At 32.5% G+C, this 18,799-nt stretch overlaps 4 protein-coding genes across 4 annotated transcripts; 1 reads left to right on the forward strand and 3 right to left on the reverse strand.

The window, feature by feature from the left end:
- Window positions 1-614: 614 nt before the first annotated feature.
- Window positions 615-4,139, forward strand: LOC125867350 (uncharacterized). Its single transcript, XM_049547813.1, has 2 exons — window positions 615-1,251; window positions 3,341-4,139. The coding sequence occupies exons 1-2, from the start codon at window positions 764-766 to the stop codon at window positions 3,786-3,788; spliced, it is 936 nt and encodes a 311-aa protein (XP_049403770.1). The 5' UTR covers window positions 615-763; the 3' UTR covers window positions 3,789-4,139.
- Window positions 4,140-4,394: 255 nt separating this feature from the next.
- LOC125867356 (thioredoxin H2-like) lies at window positions 4,395-5,400 on the reverse strand. The gene is made up of 3 exons (XM_049547818.1): window positions 5,117-5,400; window positions 4,836-4,958; window positions 4,395-4,729 (listed from the first exon to the last, which is right to left on the reverse strand). Exons 1-3 carry the CDS (start codon window positions 5,258-5,260, stop codon window positions 4,589-4,591), a joined length of 408 nt encoding a protein of 135 aa, XP_049403775.1. The 5' UTR covers window positions 5,261-5,400; the 3' UTR covers window positions 4,395-4,588.
- A 6,051-nt stretch (window positions 5,401-11,451) lies between these two features.
- LOC125867355 (thioredoxin H2-like) lies at window positions 11,452-13,076 on the reverse strand. The gene is made up of 3 exons (XM_049547816.1): window positions 12,846-13,076; window positions 12,059-12,181; window positions 11,452-11,837 (listed from the first exon to the last, which is right to left on the reverse strand). Exons 1-3 carry the CDS (start codon window positions 12,987-12,989, stop codon window positions 11,697-11,699), a joined length of 408 nt encoding a protein of 135 aa, XP_049403773.1. The 5' UTR covers window positions 12,990-13,076; the 3' UTR covers window positions 11,452-11,696.
- A 4,135-nt stretch (window positions 13,077-17,211) lies between these two features.
- On the reverse strand, window positions 17,212-18,350 carry LOC125867360 (thioredoxin H2-like). Its single transcript, XM_049547828.1, has 3 exons — window positions 18,203-18,350; window positions 17,663-17,785; window positions 17,212-17,352 (listed from the first exon to the last, which is right to left on the reverse strand). Exons 1-3 carry the CDS (start codon window positions 18,344-18,346, stop codon window positions 17,212-17,214), a joined length of 408 nt encoding a protein of 135 aa, XP_049403785.1. The 5' UTR covers window positions 18,347-18,350.
- Between the last annotated feature and the right edge of the window lie 449 nt (window positions 18,351-18,799).

The raw sequence follows: 18,799 nt of genomic DNA on the forward strand, positions 1-18,799 counted from the left end.
CGAACCCCCTTCGACTATTTTGTGTGACTATTTTTTTATATTTTGAATCTCCTTATTGAAAATTCTGGCTCTCACTGCTTCCATATATATATATTTATTTATTTATAACTTCCAACTATCTCATTATCCCTCTAGGCTCTATCCCATTTCGTATCCTTCAAAATCTCCTATCTATGATCATGTCCCAAATAACATGAAATTGCTTCATGTCCTATCTAATTAAATACCTCTTCTCAATATGTTTCCAACAATCATTGTTGTTGGTATCAATTGAGGGTTTGCGAACTTATGTTGAAGATTTTAGCCTAATAGATTTCATGTTACCTCAATTTGAGCTTGGTTACATTTTCTATAACCAATCTCTAACACCTCCGCACTTAAATCCTATGCATCTCCTCGTCATATGTCTGAAACATCATAAGCTTATCTCATGTATTCAAATTACAAAAAAGAAAATACTTAATTAATTTGACCTCCATACTTTAATAAAAGTTATTTTTTTTAAAAAAAAATTGTATAAAAAAGGCTATAATGTAGCATGATTCTTCCATCACTTCTTTTTATGTCAGTCTGCTTTATCCCTTTGGAAAAAGGCCAGTCATTATCATTCTGTAACAGCGCAGTCATTTTAACAAAATTCGAATATAAAAAATCTCCAATTCTCTTTATCACACTCAGGCGTATCTTAGCTCAACATCAATCATTTCATCTACCTTGCGCATTTCACGACCGCCGGTGGTGATTTTTCCGACGGCTAGCTACAATGGGAGTTGATTACTATAACTTACTGAAAGTATCTAGGAATGCGAGTGAAGAAGATTTAAAGAGATCGTACAAGAGATTAGCGATGAAATGGCATCCGGATAAGAATAGTCAGAACAATAAAGAAGCAGAAGCGAAATTCAAGCAGATTTCTGAGGCGTATGATGTGCTTAGTGATCCTCAGAAGCGTCAGATCTATGATTTGTACGGTGAGGATGCGTTGAAGTCTGGTCAATTTGCTTCGGCGTCGCCGACTAGTGCTGGTAGTGGGACTGGTAATGGTAGAGGGTTTAGATTCAATACGCGTGATGCGGAGGATATTTTTGCTGAGATTTTTGGTGGATCGGAGGGGTTTAGTAGTGGTTCTGGTGCCGGAGTTGGTCGGAAAGCGGCGCCGGTGGAGAATAAACTTCCGTGTAGCTTGGAGGAGCTTTACAAAGGATCTAGAAGGAAAATGAAGATTTCAAGGATTCTTCTTGATGATTCTGGGTAGGTATACCTTACATTATACGCATATTTACAAGTATTTTTGTGCGTCATCGTTGAATACGTAATTGCACATCTTTGTTCCTATATTAAATGTCTTTGATGAATTCGAAAAATTAAAATATTTTTTTAATGTAGCATGGCTTTGTTTATTTTTAGTCAATTTACTTTTTTTGAAGCAAAAAAGTTTATTTACTTTTCTTCTGAGGTATTGACTGAGATTATTGTACTTTCTGAATCAAAATTGTTCTGTAGCTGGGACAAATTTTCATTTTTAATCATCAAATTGCTGAGATTGAATCCAAATTTGGTAGCAAAAAAAGTACTGTTTTGGTATTTGGTATTTGTTTGAACTCTGGAGGATAGAAGTTAAATGTTTTTTCAATTGCTGAATTTGCTAACAGCTGAATTGTGTATGACTGTTTTGGGTGTTTCGGTGAAACTGAGGTCCTTTATGCTTCTATGGTTATAGATTCATTGATGTTTAATGGTCAAGATTCACTCTGCTACCTGGTTCAATGGACAAAAGTTCCAATTTCTGTTTTCAAACCGCGTCCTTGGTGGAGTATGGTAGAAGTTTGATAGCTCTTTGACATCCCAATGTGTATCAGCTAGTATCTTGCTTGACATAGCTATAAAGAACATGGTTTGAACTGACAGAAAGGTTAGAACACCTTGGTGTTGCAGCAAAAACCTATTTGATACAATTGAGCTATGTTGCTCGGACTCTTCAAAATGTCGATTGGTGCGTGTTAGATACTCCAAATAATAGTCAGTATATTTTAGAGAATCTGACACGGGTGCGGCAGCGTTTTTGGAGAGTCCACCCAACGTATGAGTTGAGGATGAAATAGGATCATTATCCTATGTTAGTGTTAAGTTTCTGTTCTGAAAGATGAAACTCACTAGGGTAAAGTAATCAACTTCATATTTTTTAATTTTAGTGGTTGAAAACTATTTTCACAACAACTATAGTAGTTGAGACTGGCTAAAGGATCAATACCCATTCACTCTGATTGGACCCATATCATTTCATAACTCAATAATTTGGCTCTGTGATACTAGAAGTTCTCTTCAATTTGTACTGACAAGCTAGCTGTCAACCTACTGCAAAGTTATTTCTGTGTCCATCACTTACAAAAATATCTTTAAGTGAGATTAAATGTCTTAAATGCATCTTGACCAAATGTTTTTCAGCTAATTGAGTGTACTGGATATTTATTTTGTTAACTCTTGTGCTTTTGCACATCCTCCATTCGTACATTGACAAAACAGTAATTCTGTCATTTCTTTGTTACTTAACAAGTCTTAAAGGTTGAAAAAGACATGTGATGTTTTTAGAGAAAATACATGGCAATTCTTTCTGTTAAGGATCAAAAGCTCTTAAACCCAGGCCAGTTTGCAGATGTATATCAAAGTCCCTGTTGCTTAATGCCTATTTATGGTCGCCGGGAGGCAGATTGATCTCGGTTTACAATTCCCCTGTCCAAAATATTAATTGTCTCATATCGATTGAGGAGAATGACTTGTTGTCTCCTTATATAGTCTCACATCGTAAGCTAATTTTTAGTGTTAAGTCACGCCTAAATTCCATTTTTTACATGATATTTGAGCCAACCCTATCCTTATTATTGCTTTACCCAATGGTATATTGTCCACACTCCAAATGTCTAGTTTTGTGTGTGTATGGTCTTTGGTAATCCTCACCTCATGAACTAAATTTAGTGTTGAGTTAAGTTTAATGCCCATTTTCCTTACAGATAGAGCTTATGATCACCTTGGTATGCTGATTGATCATGCTCAGTGTTTTGATTCCCTTGTGCAATGATAAAACTACATTAAAAGCTTTAGTTAATGGGAGGCAAAACTATTAGCTACTGAAAGCAATAGTTCTTTTTTTTTTGGAGGGTCAAGGTGAGCGGTGGGGTAGCAAATTAATGGCAAAGATTGACGATTGAGTTTTGGGAATATGTGGACTACAAACCATGAATGTTTTTAATTATGAAGTTTCACTCAATTATTCCACTCAGTGGCTCTAACCTCAAGTCCTATTGTAATCACTTTTATTACATGTGTGAATTTGTTTTTGCAGTAAGCCAACAACTGTTGAAGAGGTCTTAGCAATACACATCAAACCAGGTTGGAAGAAAGGCACAAAAATAACTTTTCCAGAGAAAGGGGACTATGAATATGGAGCTGCCCCTGGTGATCTCATTTTTGTGATAGATGAAAAGCCACATGCTCTCTTCAAGAGGGATGGAAATGATCTAGTCATGAATCAGAAAATATCTTTACTAGATGCTCTCACTGGAAAAATTATCAGCTTGACTACTTTGGACGGAAGGGAACTCACAATACCAATCAAAGAGATTGTCAAACCAGGACAGGAGCTGATAATCCAAAATGAGGGAATGCCAATATCAAAGGAACGTGGTAAAAAAGGGAATCTGAAGATCAAGTTTGACATTAAATTTCCATCAAGGCTAAATGCAGATCAGAAATCTGATCTCAGAAGGGTGCTATGCAGGAGCATTGACTAGTCTAGTCCTATGTTCAACTTAAGGTGTCAGTAACACTATCTTGGAGTTGCTGCGGAATGTAAATATTTAGCCTCCTTTCTGTAGAAATGAAATTGTGCATATTAGGATATAATCTTAAGGATGCCTTCCAACATTTACAAATAGTAAGCACCAAAAGAGGAGCTAATGTAGTTGCTTGCATTTTCTTTTGTTGGATGTAAAAGGAGTAAGTAGTTTAAGAGCTGTGTTGTTTGATTTGGAGGTGGATGCTATATATCAAGTATTGTAGTTGTGAGTAGTGGCACTATGTTCTAATTGTGTATTCCATCTATGGCAGACCTTTGATGAATATATTGCCTTGGTGCTTTTTGGAATTGGTATGGACGAAATCTCTCCTTCGGAGATTTTTCATTTATCTCCTCGTCAGCTAACTCCATCCGGATGACAGGTTTACTCCAAGGTGCTCTGACTAAATGTCTTTTACTTACACTCATTTATCTTTATCATTATATTGATTCTACATGATAAAGACGTCGTATGACAATGTCAAAGATACTTTAGTATTTTCATATTTTATATTCTAATGTGGAGTTCAGGGGCATAGGATACACCGATGAATATTAGACATTCTATGAACACAGAAACCTGAAAGACCTTTTACTTATTCATATCAAATATACCAATATTAGTGCTTAAATCGGCCTGTTTGGATTTTACTATACTCATAACAAGTTCTTAGTGACACAGATATGACATTTATTCTACAGAGACACCTATCGTCGAGTAAACTCTGCTCATGACATAACTGCCTTTTGGTTTGTTTAGACGTAGATAGCTTTGTGTTTCTGAATCTTCTTCTGTAGCCCATCCTTGTCTGCTCCAACAATCTTGTCAACTACCTTGCCCTTCTTTATCAGTACGAACGTTGGCATTGCTTGAACTCCATATTCTTGAGCTACATCCTGTTTACAGTTCATCCAAGATTTAGAAGAAATTAGTATCCGTACAAATACCAGAAGTGTAGGGAAAAAAGAAAGGGTTGTGAAGTTAAAGATAATAAGGGTATACATCCAGCTCATCGACATCAATCTTGACAAACTCAACGTCTGTATATTTAGCAGCTAAGTCATTAAGAACTGGTTCCATGTATTTGCAAGGACCACACCATGTAGCTGTGAAGTCAATAACAATCTAGTAGAAACAGAGCAAAATATACCAATGATTAGTACATCTGGTTTCTAATATACATACAATGACATCTATGACACAAGTAACAATTTTTTTACACTATCAGGTCACTCAAAAGATGACTAAATACAGTGATAGTCTTGTACACAGTTAATGGTTACCAGTTTGTTTGTATTTTTCAAAGAATCAAAATGGAGCTTCCATTTTGTTGAAGAGTGGAAAGCAATGACTTGAGACCTATTGATTTGTGGTGTGATTGGCATATTATGAGTTTCATGCCAAGTTGATGAGTAGTTAGCACCCATTTTCTTCAAACTTGCTTTTCTGGTTTTCGAAAGATTTTCGTTGGATTATTGTTGGAGCTTAGAGTCTTGCAGGGACCCCTTTTTATATTGGTTGCTGATATAAAAGAAACTTAAAATTCAATAGAGAATATGTTCATTATGAGTTGTGTTGGTCATTCCATCATATATTTGAAGATTTGATGCTATGTGTCTTTTGTTTCTGTTGGTTCTTTTTTTCAGTATTACTAATGCAGGATCTTTACCACTTTATTCTCACTCTGTATTTTTCACCCTGCAACAAAGTTGTTTATTATTATTACTTGAGGAAATACATAGAAACCCCATTAAACTATGACTCTTTTTTGAAAAAGACACTTAACCTTTGCGGGAGTCCTAATACACACCTAAATTAGTTTAAAGTGAAATTATTGAACCCTTTTTTGAAATTTAATACAGAGAGTGTATAACACACACCTGTAGAGCGAGAAAACTAAAAAAAAATATGATTAAACTTTTTTTTGCAATATTTTTTATTAAATATATAAATAATCTTTTATTTGAGTGTTAATATTTTTTTTCTTTCTTCTCCATCCTACGCTTCACCATTGTCCATTGCAGGAGACAATGGCTTCAAGGTTTTTTTTTTTCTTCTTTTTCTTTCTTTTTTCTTTCTCTTTCTCTTTTCGTTTTTCATTCAAATTGGATTTTGATAGAGATTCAGTTGTAACTGAATAACACAGTTTCAGTCCATCGATAAAATGCCTTTTTTAGTTCGGTCACCGGCAAAAAGTTTCATTGACAACTAGCTAATTTCCTTTTTGATAGCGACGATGAACGATTTATTATTCATCCTCAGATTTCTACTCTTCTTGGCCGGCGGGGATGAGAAGCGCCGGAAAAATGATGCAATTTCGAAGAAAAATCGTATTTCAAGTGACTTCTGATCATTAACGGGGTTGAAATCATGTTCAAATCAATCAAAAATTATCTTATTTGAGCCTGAAGAGAGAATTTATGTTTTTCCAATAACAACCCATGTTGATTTAGAGCAAAAATCAATGCTAAAATCACAAAAAGAAATTTTAATTTGAAAAATATTAATTTGATAGTGGAGTTGATTTCTCAATTTTAATTTTGATTTGGTGATAGACAAAATGAAAATGAGTGTCAGCTAAGAAGACCAAAGGCTGAAGCAGAATTGAAGAAGGAAATGAAAATATCTAATTAAAAACTAAGAAAGAAAAAAAAACATAAACAAAAATAAAGAATAGAAAATTATATAAAATTAACATGTGGCAAGCAGTAATTGGTGCGTGCATTCACTTTCTTTCTTATAAGTGGGATTGACCCAAAAAGGGGATATTTATATCACTTTTAAATTGTTCAATAGGGTACTAGGACCCTTGTAAAGTTTGAGTGTCTTTTTAAAAAATGTGCTATAGTTGAATGGGGTAATTATGTATTTTCTCTTATTACTTTATTATCATCTTTAAGAAGTCAAATGTTGCTGCTATTGGTGGAAACAATGTTTTGTTCAAGTATTGATTCCTGTTATCTTGAAATAACTTGAGGAGTAAAAATAAAGGGTAGATGGTGTCACTTGTTCCTTCTTTATTCCTTCTTTAGTCCATACTCCAGGTTATGGATTGCTTCCTCCCTAGATAAAATCAATGTATTGGTGTAGCGATACCTCAAGCGTCAATAACTTCGTCCAACTCAAAATAAGTAACAAATCAACACTGATTTATATTTTTGTTTGTAAGAAAATATGCAGAAGATGTTCAAAAAAATTAATGTAGAAAAATTAGAGAAAACCCCTCTATTTACAGGTTACAACCAACAAAGAATAGTATGAACGTATGTCCTATTAAAGAAAATCACAATCCATTGGAAAAATGACAATTCATCGTAAAAGTTACAATCCCTAGAAAAAGTCACAACCATTAAATGTGAAAATGTGTTATTCAAATTACATCATGTCTCTGTGTCTTTTCGGAAGAATACTTCATTTCCCATTTACACTTTTTAAAGCCCAACAATCCACTACGTAAATGGAGAATGACTATTTGATGAAAAACAGGAATAACAAACTGTGATTCGTAAGTAAAGATTAATTGCATTTGAATAAGTAAGTTTTTTTTGAACTTTTCGTAGTGAAACATATATCAGATATACTCGATCAATCGATATATTTGAATTGTCGAGTTTTGGTGTATACGTAGACAACATAAGCTACACAATTAACTCTTTAACCATATTTAGTTCTCACTATTTTGTTAATTTCATCGATGAACACTATTCGGTTCATAAGTGCATAGAGAATTAGTTTTACAAAATTCTCCTTGAAGCGATTTACATTTTACACTTCACACTTATATAAGTGATTCCTAAATGTGTCATCATGTTGATCAGGGGTGGACCCACGTGGTCTCTAGGTGGTTCACCCGAACCCCCTCGGCAAAAAATTACGTTGTAATTATAAGGTAAATTTTCTAAATTTATGTAGATATAACAATTTTGAACCCCCTCATGAACAAGAAGTAAGTTGTAGTGTAGTGGTAGATCTTCGTTAGATATTGACCCTCACGTCCAAGGATCAAATCTCACTGTGGTCATTTTATTTTTTTACCTTCTCTTCATTTAGTTTCAGGACCAATCTTTCACGTTGTATATTTATTTTTCGAACCCCTTAAATGAAAATTTTGAATCTGCCACTGATGTTGATACACTAATTGATATGTATTATATCAAACTTAAAAAACATTAAAAACTCTTAACACTTTATCCTTAATATTGAATATTGTCTCACCACGAGAATGGACTAAAGGTTTTTTTTTTTATAATGTTGAACAGTCATCAATGACTTTGTTTGAATTTCTTGAACCTAGATTTTGGGATATACAATCTTCTAGATGGTAGAGTCACCACCACAATCACGTGTCCTTGGCAATAGTCCCATTCTCTTTGATAGTTTTTCAACCATCTCTCTAGTAGGCCTTTTGTGTTAGATCTGACACATTATTTTTTGGCTTTACATAGTTAGTAATGATAATTTCACTAGAGAGCAGTTATGTAACAATATTATGTCTTTGTTGTATGTGACGAGATTTTCCGTCACATATAACGCTTCCAGCCCTTTCTTTTGTCGCTTGACTATCACAATGTATGCATATATGAGCGAACGGTTTGAGCAAAAATGAAATGTCTTTTAAAATATCTCAAAACCATTCAACTTTTTCACCAGCCTTGTCTAAAGCTATAAATTCAGACTTCATTGTAAAGTGACAATACACGTCTGTTTAGATGGTTTTCAAGACACTGCTCCTCCATATAAAGCTAGAAAGCAATTTAACAATGCACAAGCATAAATACCTTCTGTTTGAGAAGAAAAGTTACAAATTACTTCCAATTAACAAATTACATATTCTCCTTTTAATTGACATCTTGCAACCTTTTTTTTTGTTTCCCCTGGTATTTAAAACTTGCATTAGAGCTCCAACTAAATTTAAATTGCGCACTACATACCAGTTACAAAATTACTTCCAATTAACAAATTACATATCCTCCTTTAATTCTGTTTGACATTTTGCAAACTTTTTCTCTTTTTGGTTTCCCACCTAGTATTTGAAACCTTCATTGGAACTCCGACTAAATTTGAATTGCGCACTGCAGACCCATTCGGGAGTGGACATCTTGCAAACTTTTATGTATTTGTCTATAACATCTCGCAATTTGAAATAACTAGGAAAAAGCTAATAATTGGAAATAGTCATTTTTGGAAAGAATGAAAATCTGGAAATTTTGTTAAGTTAAAATAAGTTGAGTTTTGGCCAACTTCAAACAGCCATAACTTCTATCTTAGGATGAGTTAGAGGTACTTCCAGATATGGTAGGAAAGCTCTTGGGATGATCTTTCCAACGCCACTGATTTTGCACGATTCCAAGTTCGTATGAGTGAGTTATGCCTTTTGGAAAATGGGTTGTTGGAATAAGGAAAGTCCAATCCGGATTTTGAAAGGATAGTTTGGTCTTTTCCTTGCCCAATTATTTTATTTCGTTTTTGGTAATTAAGTTAGGGTCTAGTCAGAATTAGATCAGTTTACGCTTTTAACAAAATACACTAGGGTTTGGAGAAAAGAGAAAAGAAGAGAAAGGAGAAGAGGAAAAGCAAGATTCGCCAAGAACGATTGATTTTGGTTGTAGATTTCGCCAAGAACGTCGATTTTGCTTGTGGATTTCACCAAGGAATTGATCCTACAAGGTATGTGAGATCACATAGAGTTGAGTTAGTTCACCCATGCGCCAAGCATGTTTAATTCAGCGTATTTTCGTCCTAAAAAGATTGAGAATTTGATGTTCTTGATAATTGTTCTTGAATTGATTTCGTTCTTGAATATAAGTTGGGATTAAGGAGTTTCTTGATGTTAAAGTGTTGTTTCCTTGAATTGTTTGGGTTAGATTTGTGTATATGATTTGGGTACGTGAATCTAAAGTGAATTTGAGAAAAAAATTTGAATTAAAATGATTTAGGATTAGAAAACGAGATCAACAATTCGTCAGACACACCTGGGGAGGGCCAGGCGCGTCGCGCCCCCATAGCGCCAGAGAGGCTGGGGCGGCGCGCCTACAGTGCGCCCAAAAGGAGCCCCCGAAAGTGGGGGGCTGACGCGGCGCGCCCGGGATGCGCCCAGATTGTCGTTTTTCACCAATTTTTCGTCATTCAGTCCGTTTAAGTCTTTCTAAAGTGTTTTAACACTTCCTATTGATTCTAACTACTCTAAATGACTTCTAAACCATCTAGAAATCATCCAGAAACATGAATCATAACCTTGAATCCATAAATTCAAATTCAAGGAAAGTTAAGAGTCAAGTCTAGAAAGTTCTTAGAGTCTTTTCAAGAAGTCTTTTGCAAATGCTTTTAACTTTGTTTTAAGACTTCAAGTTCAAGTTGAGTAAAGAGTAAAGAGTAATGTTTGAAGTTCATTTCTGCAAAGAAGTATATGGGGACTATGTATTCCCAAAGAGTTTAAAATGTTTTCACATTTGAGCAAGAAAGGGAACTTCGATTCCAAGAGAGCTTTTAAGCTAAGTTGTTGAGTAATTATCTCAAACCAAAGAAAGAAGTTTGTTTTAAAAACATATGAGCTAAGTATATTTTGGGAGTAGTATTGAGCACCGATATGGGGATGAGAGTTCATATTAACTCAAGGCTCCATAAATCATGTAGTCATCATGGGTAGTAAATGATCATACTTTTTAGATGACTCCTTAAGATGCTTTTAGCATAAGCCAGTGGATCCACTAAGTTAAGCGTTCTATATGACGGCAAAGTATAAGACAATTCTGGCAGCATGGGCAAGACGCTGTATCACCACTTAGGCTCGTAATGGTGGTTGTCGGTTAGAGAAACTCCCACATAAACTATATTACATTATTATATGAGTAAAGTTGAGTTTGTTATTGCATTTTCTTTAACGAACTAAGTTGTTTTCTACTATTTTAAAGGCTTTCTATATATTGCATATGTTTTTATTGCTTTGTATTGAGTTGAGTTATTCAGGAGTTGAGTAAAGCCAAGGTAAGTGTTTCTTTCAGATTCTTTCAAGCTTAAGTTGTGTTTAACATTCCAACTCGCATACTCGTACATTCAATGTACTGTGCATCTTATTATGATGCAGACGCAGGTAATCAGGATCAGCATCCAGCGCCTCGTTGATCCAGTTGAGCACTCAGAATCTTGTGGTGAGCCTCCTTGCTTTTTGGAGGATCCATTTTTATTGCTTTTCAATATTTAGTTCATTAGGATGTCGTGGGTCTTGTCCCGACATCCATCTTAGTTATTAGAGGCTTCATAAATAGACAATCAGTTAGTTCATTTGTCTTTATCTTGTTATTGACTTATGTTCAATTTTGAGTTGCCACTTTGGCTAAGTTAAATGTTTATTTCTAAAACATTATGAGTTTAGTTTGAGACAGTTGAGTTATCTTCAATTTGAGTTCTTTTCTTAATGTTTAAAGTCTTTCGCTGAGTAAGTAAGCCAGATCAAGGGTTCGCTTGGGGCCATCAATGGATCTCGAATGCCAGTTCCGTCCAGGGTGTAGGCTCGAGGCATGACATTGTCAAACCTCAAAGTTGCTCTGACTACATGTATTTTACTTGCGTTTATTGATCATATCAAATATACTTTTCATGGAAAAGACATATGAACACAAAAAAACAGAGACATTTTCTTATTCAAATATAAATGTAACAAAAAATAGTGCTTTAGTCAGCCTCTTTGAAATTTCACAATCAGAACTGAACAAGAACTTGAGATGAATACACCGCTAGTTGCATCAGTTAAAAAATCATAACTGAGACCACTCGATCGCTATCATCCACTTGAAAATTCGTGCAAAGACATGAATTTTATTCAACACAGGAAGTGTCATTCCTTTGTATTTCCCTTTGGTTTGCTTAGTATAAGCTAGCTTTGTATTTCTCAATTTTCATCTTTAGTCCATCTTTATCTGCTCCCACAATCTTGTCAACAACCTTCCCTCTCTTCATCAACGCGAACGTTGGCATAGCTTGAACCTCGTATTCCAGAGCTACATCCTGTTTCCAATCGTCCAAGATTTGAGCAATTAGTATTATTGAAAAGGATTTAAGATATATGCACTGACGTTATAAATCTTTTTTTTTTACAACATTGTGACGTTTATTATAGAGGTTTGCTTGTAATTATCTTATAAGTGGACCTGATTGTGTAAATACGTCAATTTATAGAAATTAAACTAGAAAAAAAGAAAAGGATTGTGAAGTTCAAGAAGTCGTACAACTAATTCATCAACATCAATCTTGACAAACTCAACATCTGTATATTTGGAAGCAAAGTCATTGATAATTGGATCCATGTTTTTGCAAGGACCACACCATGTAGCTGTGAAGTCAATAACAACCTAGTAGATCAAACAGGGCAAATGATTAGTACCATATAATAATTTACAATTTGTTTGTATCTTTCAAAGAACCAAAGTGGTTATCGATTTCTGCACTTTTATCTAAATACGAAACTATTTATTTATAAGATCAGTTTCATCATTTAAAAATGATTGTCAAGCGTCAGCACTTTAAGCTTATCAGGTATTTACCATTATCTAATGAAAACAGGCTCTACAATAGGTTAAAATATAGTGATAGTGTAAAAATGAATACCAATTTGTTTGTATCTTTCAAATAATCAAAAACAGTTACTAGTTTGAGCACTTCTATCCAAATACTTAATTGATAATTTACAAAATCAATTTCAAACACTTATAATTATTTTTAGCACTTAAAGCTTATCAGCTATTTACCATCAGCTAATCGAAATAGGCTCTACAATAGGATAAAATAGAGTGATGGTGTAAAAATGATTACGAATTTGCTTATATCTTTCAAATAATCAAAATGGTTACCAGTTTCAACACTTTTATCTAAATATATACTTAACTGTTTATTTATAAAATCAGTTTCAAATGATTTTCAACCCTTAAAGCTTATCAACTATTTACCATGAGTTAATTGATATGGGATCTACAACATGTTACAATAGAGTGATATATAGTGTAAAATGATCATTACCAATTTGTTTGTATCTTTCAAAGAATCAAAATGGAGCTTCCATTTTGTTGAAGAGTGGAAAGCAATGACTTGAGACCCCTTGATTTGTGGTGTGATTGGCTTCTTGTTAAATTCAGGCCATGTTGGGTAGTAGTAACCACCCATTTTTCTTCAAGTTTTTTTTCTTTTTAAAAAAAGATTTCCCCTCTTTTTTAACTTCTAGTTTTTAAGAGGTTATTTTTGATATTTGATATGTTGGAGCTTAGAGTTTTGCAAAGACCCTATTTATAGAGGTTGCTGATGTACAATATTTTCTTTCTTTAAATATAAAAATAACTTATAAATGAGTATAGAATATGTTCATTAGGCCGACCATTACATTTTTTTTATTTATATAAAAAATTAAAGATTTTGATGCTAAATTGCTTTTTTGTTTAATTGGTAAAGGTCCTTTGGTCCAATATTTCCAATTTAGTGTCATTATCACTTTATTCTGATGTGTTTTAAATGTTATACGCTGACAATATAACATAAAATTACGCTATTGAGGTCACCAAGAAGATAACGGCGGGAAGATGTCGAAATTATTTAATTTATTTGGCTGATTTTAACTTGGTACGGAGTATAAGAAAGTTAAGTAGACTTTTGAATCTGTTGTCTTAAACTAAAGATATGTAGAATGTATCAAAATGTTCTTTGATATTGTGGTTTTGAACATGTCACGTGGAAAATTGAAGTTAAAGAATTGTCAAAAAGAAAAAAGAGACATTCTTTATCAATTAATAGATTAAAAAGAAAAACACGATAAACAAATTAAAATAGGAGTATAACTTACCATGATTAAATGATTTAATTAAAAAAAATACACGTTAATTAATCATTGATAAAGTAAAACTAGTATATTATTCAAGCAGGGCGAAGCAACTAAGGGCTTAAGGGGTTTATCTGAACCCTATTTCGTAGAAAATATTGTTGATACATAGTTACAATTATCTTTTATGTATACATAGTAGATGTCACCCTGTTCAACTTTTTCGTATGTTTACTTTTTCAGATTTTAAATCTTGTTTCCTTGATAAAAATCATCACTCCACTGTAATTCAAGCACATGACATGACATGCATGTATTGACTTTGGTGAACAGGTAAGTTTTTACGTTTTACCATAATGTCAACCTGGGAAAAAGTTGTTTATTAGTACATACAGCTACTTTATTAGTTATATTCTTCATCTAGTAATTTTATATCTGTAAATAATAGGAACCAATACTTGAAAAAGAACATTATATCTATTAACAATTGTAGTATTATTTTAGAATATTATTATTGGTGATAGAAACAATGTTCTCTAAAGTATTGGTTCATATTATTTTGAAAATAGGAATACGATTACAAGATGGAAAATAGCATAAAGTTTCAATTTTAATTAGGGGAAAGTTGGATAGCATTTCGTACAAGAAAATGATAGATTCTATTCTTATTTATATCATGCAAAATTATGGCCCTAAAAAAGTAAATTCATTGAATTTGAAACTAAAATCACCAATTAAAATAGCTAAAAAAAATATAGAAATTGAGATTTCAATAATTAACATTCGTCGCGGATCTAGGATTTAAACTTAACGGATTTAACCTTCTATGAATTAGTCGTATAAAAAATACTGAGTTTAGTTACCCCGATAACTTTAAGGTAAATTTGTCCCTTGCGCCCATTTGATGCACCCAAACACAACCAAGGGTGGATCTACGCCGTATCTTACTAATTCAACATAATTCAATAACTTCCGTTCAAAATATGTAATTGTGTTTTAAAAGTTCCCTTAATAGGTAGAAATAATCTATTATGAACTTAATAATTGTTATGCATGTTCTAAAATTTGAAACTCATAAATTTAAAATCCTGAATCCGCCTTTTAACACAAGCTAGGAATTATTGAGGACCTAAATAAATAAAAGAATATCTTTAACGGTTTAAACTTTTAGATAAAACGAATTCATAGAATTATATATATATAAATTGTTTAAAGATGTCTTGTTAGAATATGTAATTGTACTTGTGCGCAAAAAAAATGCATCTAGAAGACATTTTCGCTAGAAAATTTTGCAATGAAAATAATTCAATTACAACTTCATATATATATATATATATATATATATATATATATGAACTCATAATTGTCAAGGAACAAATTTTGGTGAAGAGAATATTTCCAATTGAATTATAAAGTGAAGTCTGCCACTTTCTTAACATCTGTTCCATTGTGGTCCTTTAGGTACAACAAAAATATTTGTCATGAAAAATATTTTTATTATGAAAAATATCATGTAAATCATTTAATTAATTGAACCAAAGTTGAGGGAATGTGATTCCTCTTTTTCTTATATTTGAGTTGTGGGTGCTAAGAATAACTCTTCCATCTATGTCGTTTCAAGTTCATCCAAATTAAAGATTCATGTCGTAAGGACCGAAATAATTTTGATATCATGCGGAAGCTAGTATATTAATAAATTAAATAACAAAAAAGAAATATACCAAAAGAAATAACCCCATAAAATTTACTCAAAATATTCAAATATGTTTTTATAGGTGGTGATGGAAGAAATACCGAGAGCTTTTACCGCTCTTTTAGAATAATCGTAATTATATGTCAAAATTGTATAATTATATCAAATTATATCTAAATCTAATTATATGTGAGTTTTCAAATACGTTTTTATAGATGGTGATAGAGGAATCTAGTGAAAAGTTTTACTCATCTCTTATGTAACAATGTTCCAAATTATTTCTTAAATCACTCTATTATAGTTGTTTTTTATATTCTCCAGAATTGGTTTAACATTCTTTAAAAAGAGATCAATCTAAAAAAGTAAAAAATTAGGTGATAGATTTTCTTTTTACATATTATATATACAATTTTCATTTTCTTTATTAAAAGGGAAACTTCAAAAGCTCCATTTCTCAAGCATATTCTCGTTTTCATTTTAATTCCTTTTGATATTTAGCGGACTTAAAATAAGTCAAATCATAAAGGTGTTACATATAATTTATTGTATTTATTTATCATTATTGTATAAAAAAGTCTTGAACAACTTTTATATTTATGAGGTTTGAGGAGCTGGGGAGGAGTAAGGAATCATAATTTTCTCATTTCAATTTTTCTATCTTAGTTTTCTTATTAGTTCATTTAAAAAAGAATATCTTTTTTTTCTTTTTTGGTAACTCGTTAATCTCAATTTTTGATGTAGCATCTTTAAAACCACAAGATAGATTAAAAAATATTTTGATACATTTTACGTATTTTTAGTTTTACACTATAAAATTTAAAAGTATTTTTTACTTTCTTAAATTACACATCTAATTAAAACCAGACAAATAAATTGAAGCGGATGAAGTATGAAGTATGAAGTATGAGTTTAGATGAATTCAATAGTTTTGACTCAAATTTTGTTTTTGTGTTAAAAAATCTGCTAAGTATGTAACAATATTAAATTTCGAACCCAATAATGCAATTGATTAGTAAGATAAGTGTTATGTTGAACTAGGGTTGTGTATCGGTTGCTCTGGTTCTGTTTTGGAGTTTATCGGTTTGACTTAGCAGTTATTTGTTTGTAGATCATATATGTTAAACCGTTATAGAACCAATAAGATATTGACTTATTGGTTATTGATTTATCGATTATTGATCGTTATCAGTTGGGTTATCAATTTAACCATTAAGATTTGACACACAAAAAAATCATTAAAAATCACTTAGAAACAAGGTGACAAATCAAATGACCATGCATATGATCAGTTGACAGATCACATCTTGCTCAAAGCAAACAGTGACATATTGTAGAATAACCCAGAGTTTGAGACATTCAAAAATAAAAGTATGAAACTAAACCCTAAGTCTAAAACATTATATACCGAATGGTATAAATATAATCTATTAATTTACTATCGGGTATCGGTTAACCATTAAGAAAAAACCTCAAACCTGTAACAACCAATAACCCGATAATAAACAAATCAACCGTTATCAAAATCGCTAAATCAATAATCCATTATCGAAAACCAATAACTTATTTTTGGTTTGAATTATCGGTTTTGATTTGATTTTGAACCGTTTGAACTCATAAAATTCAAATTCTAGATTCGCTTGTATAACTATAGGATGTTGGATTTGGAAAAAGACATTATAAGAACACAAAACTCAGAATTAATACACTTGTTCAAACCAAGTAAATGTGTAACAGTAGTGCTTTAATCAGCCTCTTGAATGTGAAGTTTACTGCTAAGTTCTCTCAATCAAAATGTTATAAAGACATGAAGTTTTATTCTACAGGGTAAGTGTCATTCCAGCAAACTCTGCTCAAACATTTATTGCACATTTGGTTTAATTTGCTTAGATGAACATAGCTTTGTGTTTCTCAATTTTCATCTTTAGTCCATCTTTATCTGCTCCCACAATCTTGTCAACAACCTTCCCTTTCCTTATCAGCACGAACGTTGGCATCGATTGAACCCCATATTCCTGAGCTACATCCTATATACAATTCAACGAAGACTTGAGACGTTAGACGAATATGATATTGAACTAAAATGGTCGATCACTCAACTAATAGTTATTATCTCAGAAAGTCACATCCTGCATACAATTCAACGAAGATTTGAGACGTTAGATGAGTATGAGATTGATTTCTAAGATGGTCGATCACTCAACCAATAGTTATTATCTCAGAAAGTCAAAAAAGTGACTTTCTGAGATAATAACTATTAGTTGAATGACCATATGAGAAATAAACTCGACGAGTATGAAAAATATAGAAAAGGATTGTGATGTTAAGAATTCATACATCCAATTCATCAACATCAATCTTGATAAACTCAACGTCTGTATATTTTGCAGCAAAGTCAGTAAGAACTGGTTCCATATATTTGCAAGGACCACACCATGTAGCTGTGAAGTCAATAACAACCTAGAAACAACATAGCAAAAGAACCTAATGATTAGAGTACCCTTTACAATGAGTATAACTTTTATATAATAATAGTTTAAAATATATGTTTACATTATAAGACAATTACATATTTAGATGCGAAATAAGACAAGTTACTTGCTATAACATGTTGAGATAGAATGATAACATAAGTTTCTTTAAACACAATTTGTATATATTATTTAAAGGAGTTTAGTTATATATACACCTTCAATGTAAAAAGATCATCTAAAGGATATCTACATGTAAGTCTCCTTATAATGCGGGGTTTGTTATCTTGCTACAATAGGTAATGGTGGCCTGATGGGGTAAAAATTTCTTATATTGACGGTATAGATAACTTAAAACAATAAATACACGATATCATTAGAGAATTAGTTGTTGCAAAATGGTTACCAATTTGTTTGTATCTTTCAAAGAATCAAAATGAAGTTTCCACTTTGTTGAAGAGTGGAAAGCAATGACTTGAGACTTCTTGAATTGTGGTGTGGTTGGCATATTATGAGCTTCAGGCAAAGTAGTTGAGTAGTTAGCACCCATTTTTTTGTTTTAGGTTTTTGGAGTAAAAGATTTTTACTCTTCAACTTATGGTTTTTGATAGATTTTCTTTGGCCTGATGTTGGAATTCAAAGTTTTGTTTGGACCCTTTTTATATTGGAAGATGATGTACTAAACTGTGTTGCTTTTTCAAATGTAAAAACAACAGAATATGCTCCTCAATTATGTAGCCATTATTATACAAAGAGAGATTTGATGCTATTTTGCTATGGCTTTTGGTATTGGTGGTTTGGTCCAATATTTCTAATGCAGGGTAATTTATTCTTAGGACCGAAATAATTAGGTATGATGCGGAAGCTAGCAAAGCAGACTCAAAAGATCATGAGTAAGGAGACAAACGAGAAATATACTAAAAAAACACATGTTTAACGTGGTTCAATCAATCGACCTGTGTCCATAAGAGGAGATGATCAAAACACTATATAAATTTGAGAG

This window comes from Solanum stenotomum, chromosome 6, assembly GCF_019186545.1.
Source record: "Solanum stenotomum isolate F172 chromosome 6, ASM1918654v1, whole genome shotgun sequence".
Taxonomy (NCBI): domain Eukaryota; kingdom Viridiplantae; phylum Streptophyta; class Magnoliopsida; order Solanales; family Solanaceae; genus Solanum; species Solanum stenotomum.

What these genes read in the sequence shown, in the direction of transcription:
- LOC125867350 (XM_049547813.1), top strand. Translation starts at nt 764, where the DNA reads ATGGGAGTTGATTACTATAACTTACTGAAAGTATCTAGGAATGCGAGT. An exon ending in ATTCTTCTTGATGATTCTGG is followed by an intron (nt 1,252 to 3,340) that starts GTAGGTATACCT and finishes TTGTTTTTGCAG; the next exon opens with TAAGCCAACAACTGTTGAAG.
- LOC125867356 (XM_049547818.1), bottom strand. Translation starts at nt 5,260, where the DNA reads ATGGGTGCTAACTACTCATCAACTTGGCATGAAACTCATAATATGCCA. An exon ending in TGAAAAATACAAACAAACTG is followed by an intron (nt 4,959 to 5,116) that starts GTAACCATTAAC and finishes TGTTTCTACTAG; the next exon opens with ATTGTTATTGACTTCACAGC. An exon ending in TTGATGTCGATGAGCTGGAT is followed by an intron (nt 4,730 to 4,835) that starts GTATACCCTTAT and finishes AACTGTAAACAG; the next exon opens with GATGTAGCTCAAGAATATGG.
- LOC125867355 (XM_049547816.1), bottom strand. Translation starts at nt 12,989, where the DNA reads ATGGGTGGTTACTACTACCCAACATGGCCTGAATTTAACAAGAAGCCA. An exon ending in TGAAAGATACAAACAAATTG is followed by an intron (nt 12,182 to 12,845) that starts GTAATGATCATT and finishes TTGATCTACTAG; the next exon opens with GTTGTTATTGACTTCACAGC. An exon ending in TTGATGTTGATGAATTAGTT is followed by an intron (nt 11,838 to 12,058) that starts GTACGACTTCTT and finishes GATTGGAAACAG; the next exon opens with GATGTAGCTCTGGAATACGA.
- LOC125867360 (XM_049547828.1), bottom strand. Translation starts at nt 18,346, where the DNA reads ATGGGTGCTAACTACTCAACTACTTTGCCTGAAGCTCATAATATGCCA. An exon ending in TGAAAGATACAAACAAATTG is followed by an intron (nt 17,786 to 18,202) that starts GTAACCATTTTG and finishes TGTTGTTTCTAG; the next exon opens with GTTGTTATTGACTTCACAGC. An exon ending in TTGATGTTGATGAATTGGAT is followed by an intron (nt 17,353 to 17,662) that starts GTATGAATTCTT and finishes AATTGTATATAG; the next exon opens with GATGTAGCTCAGGAATATGG.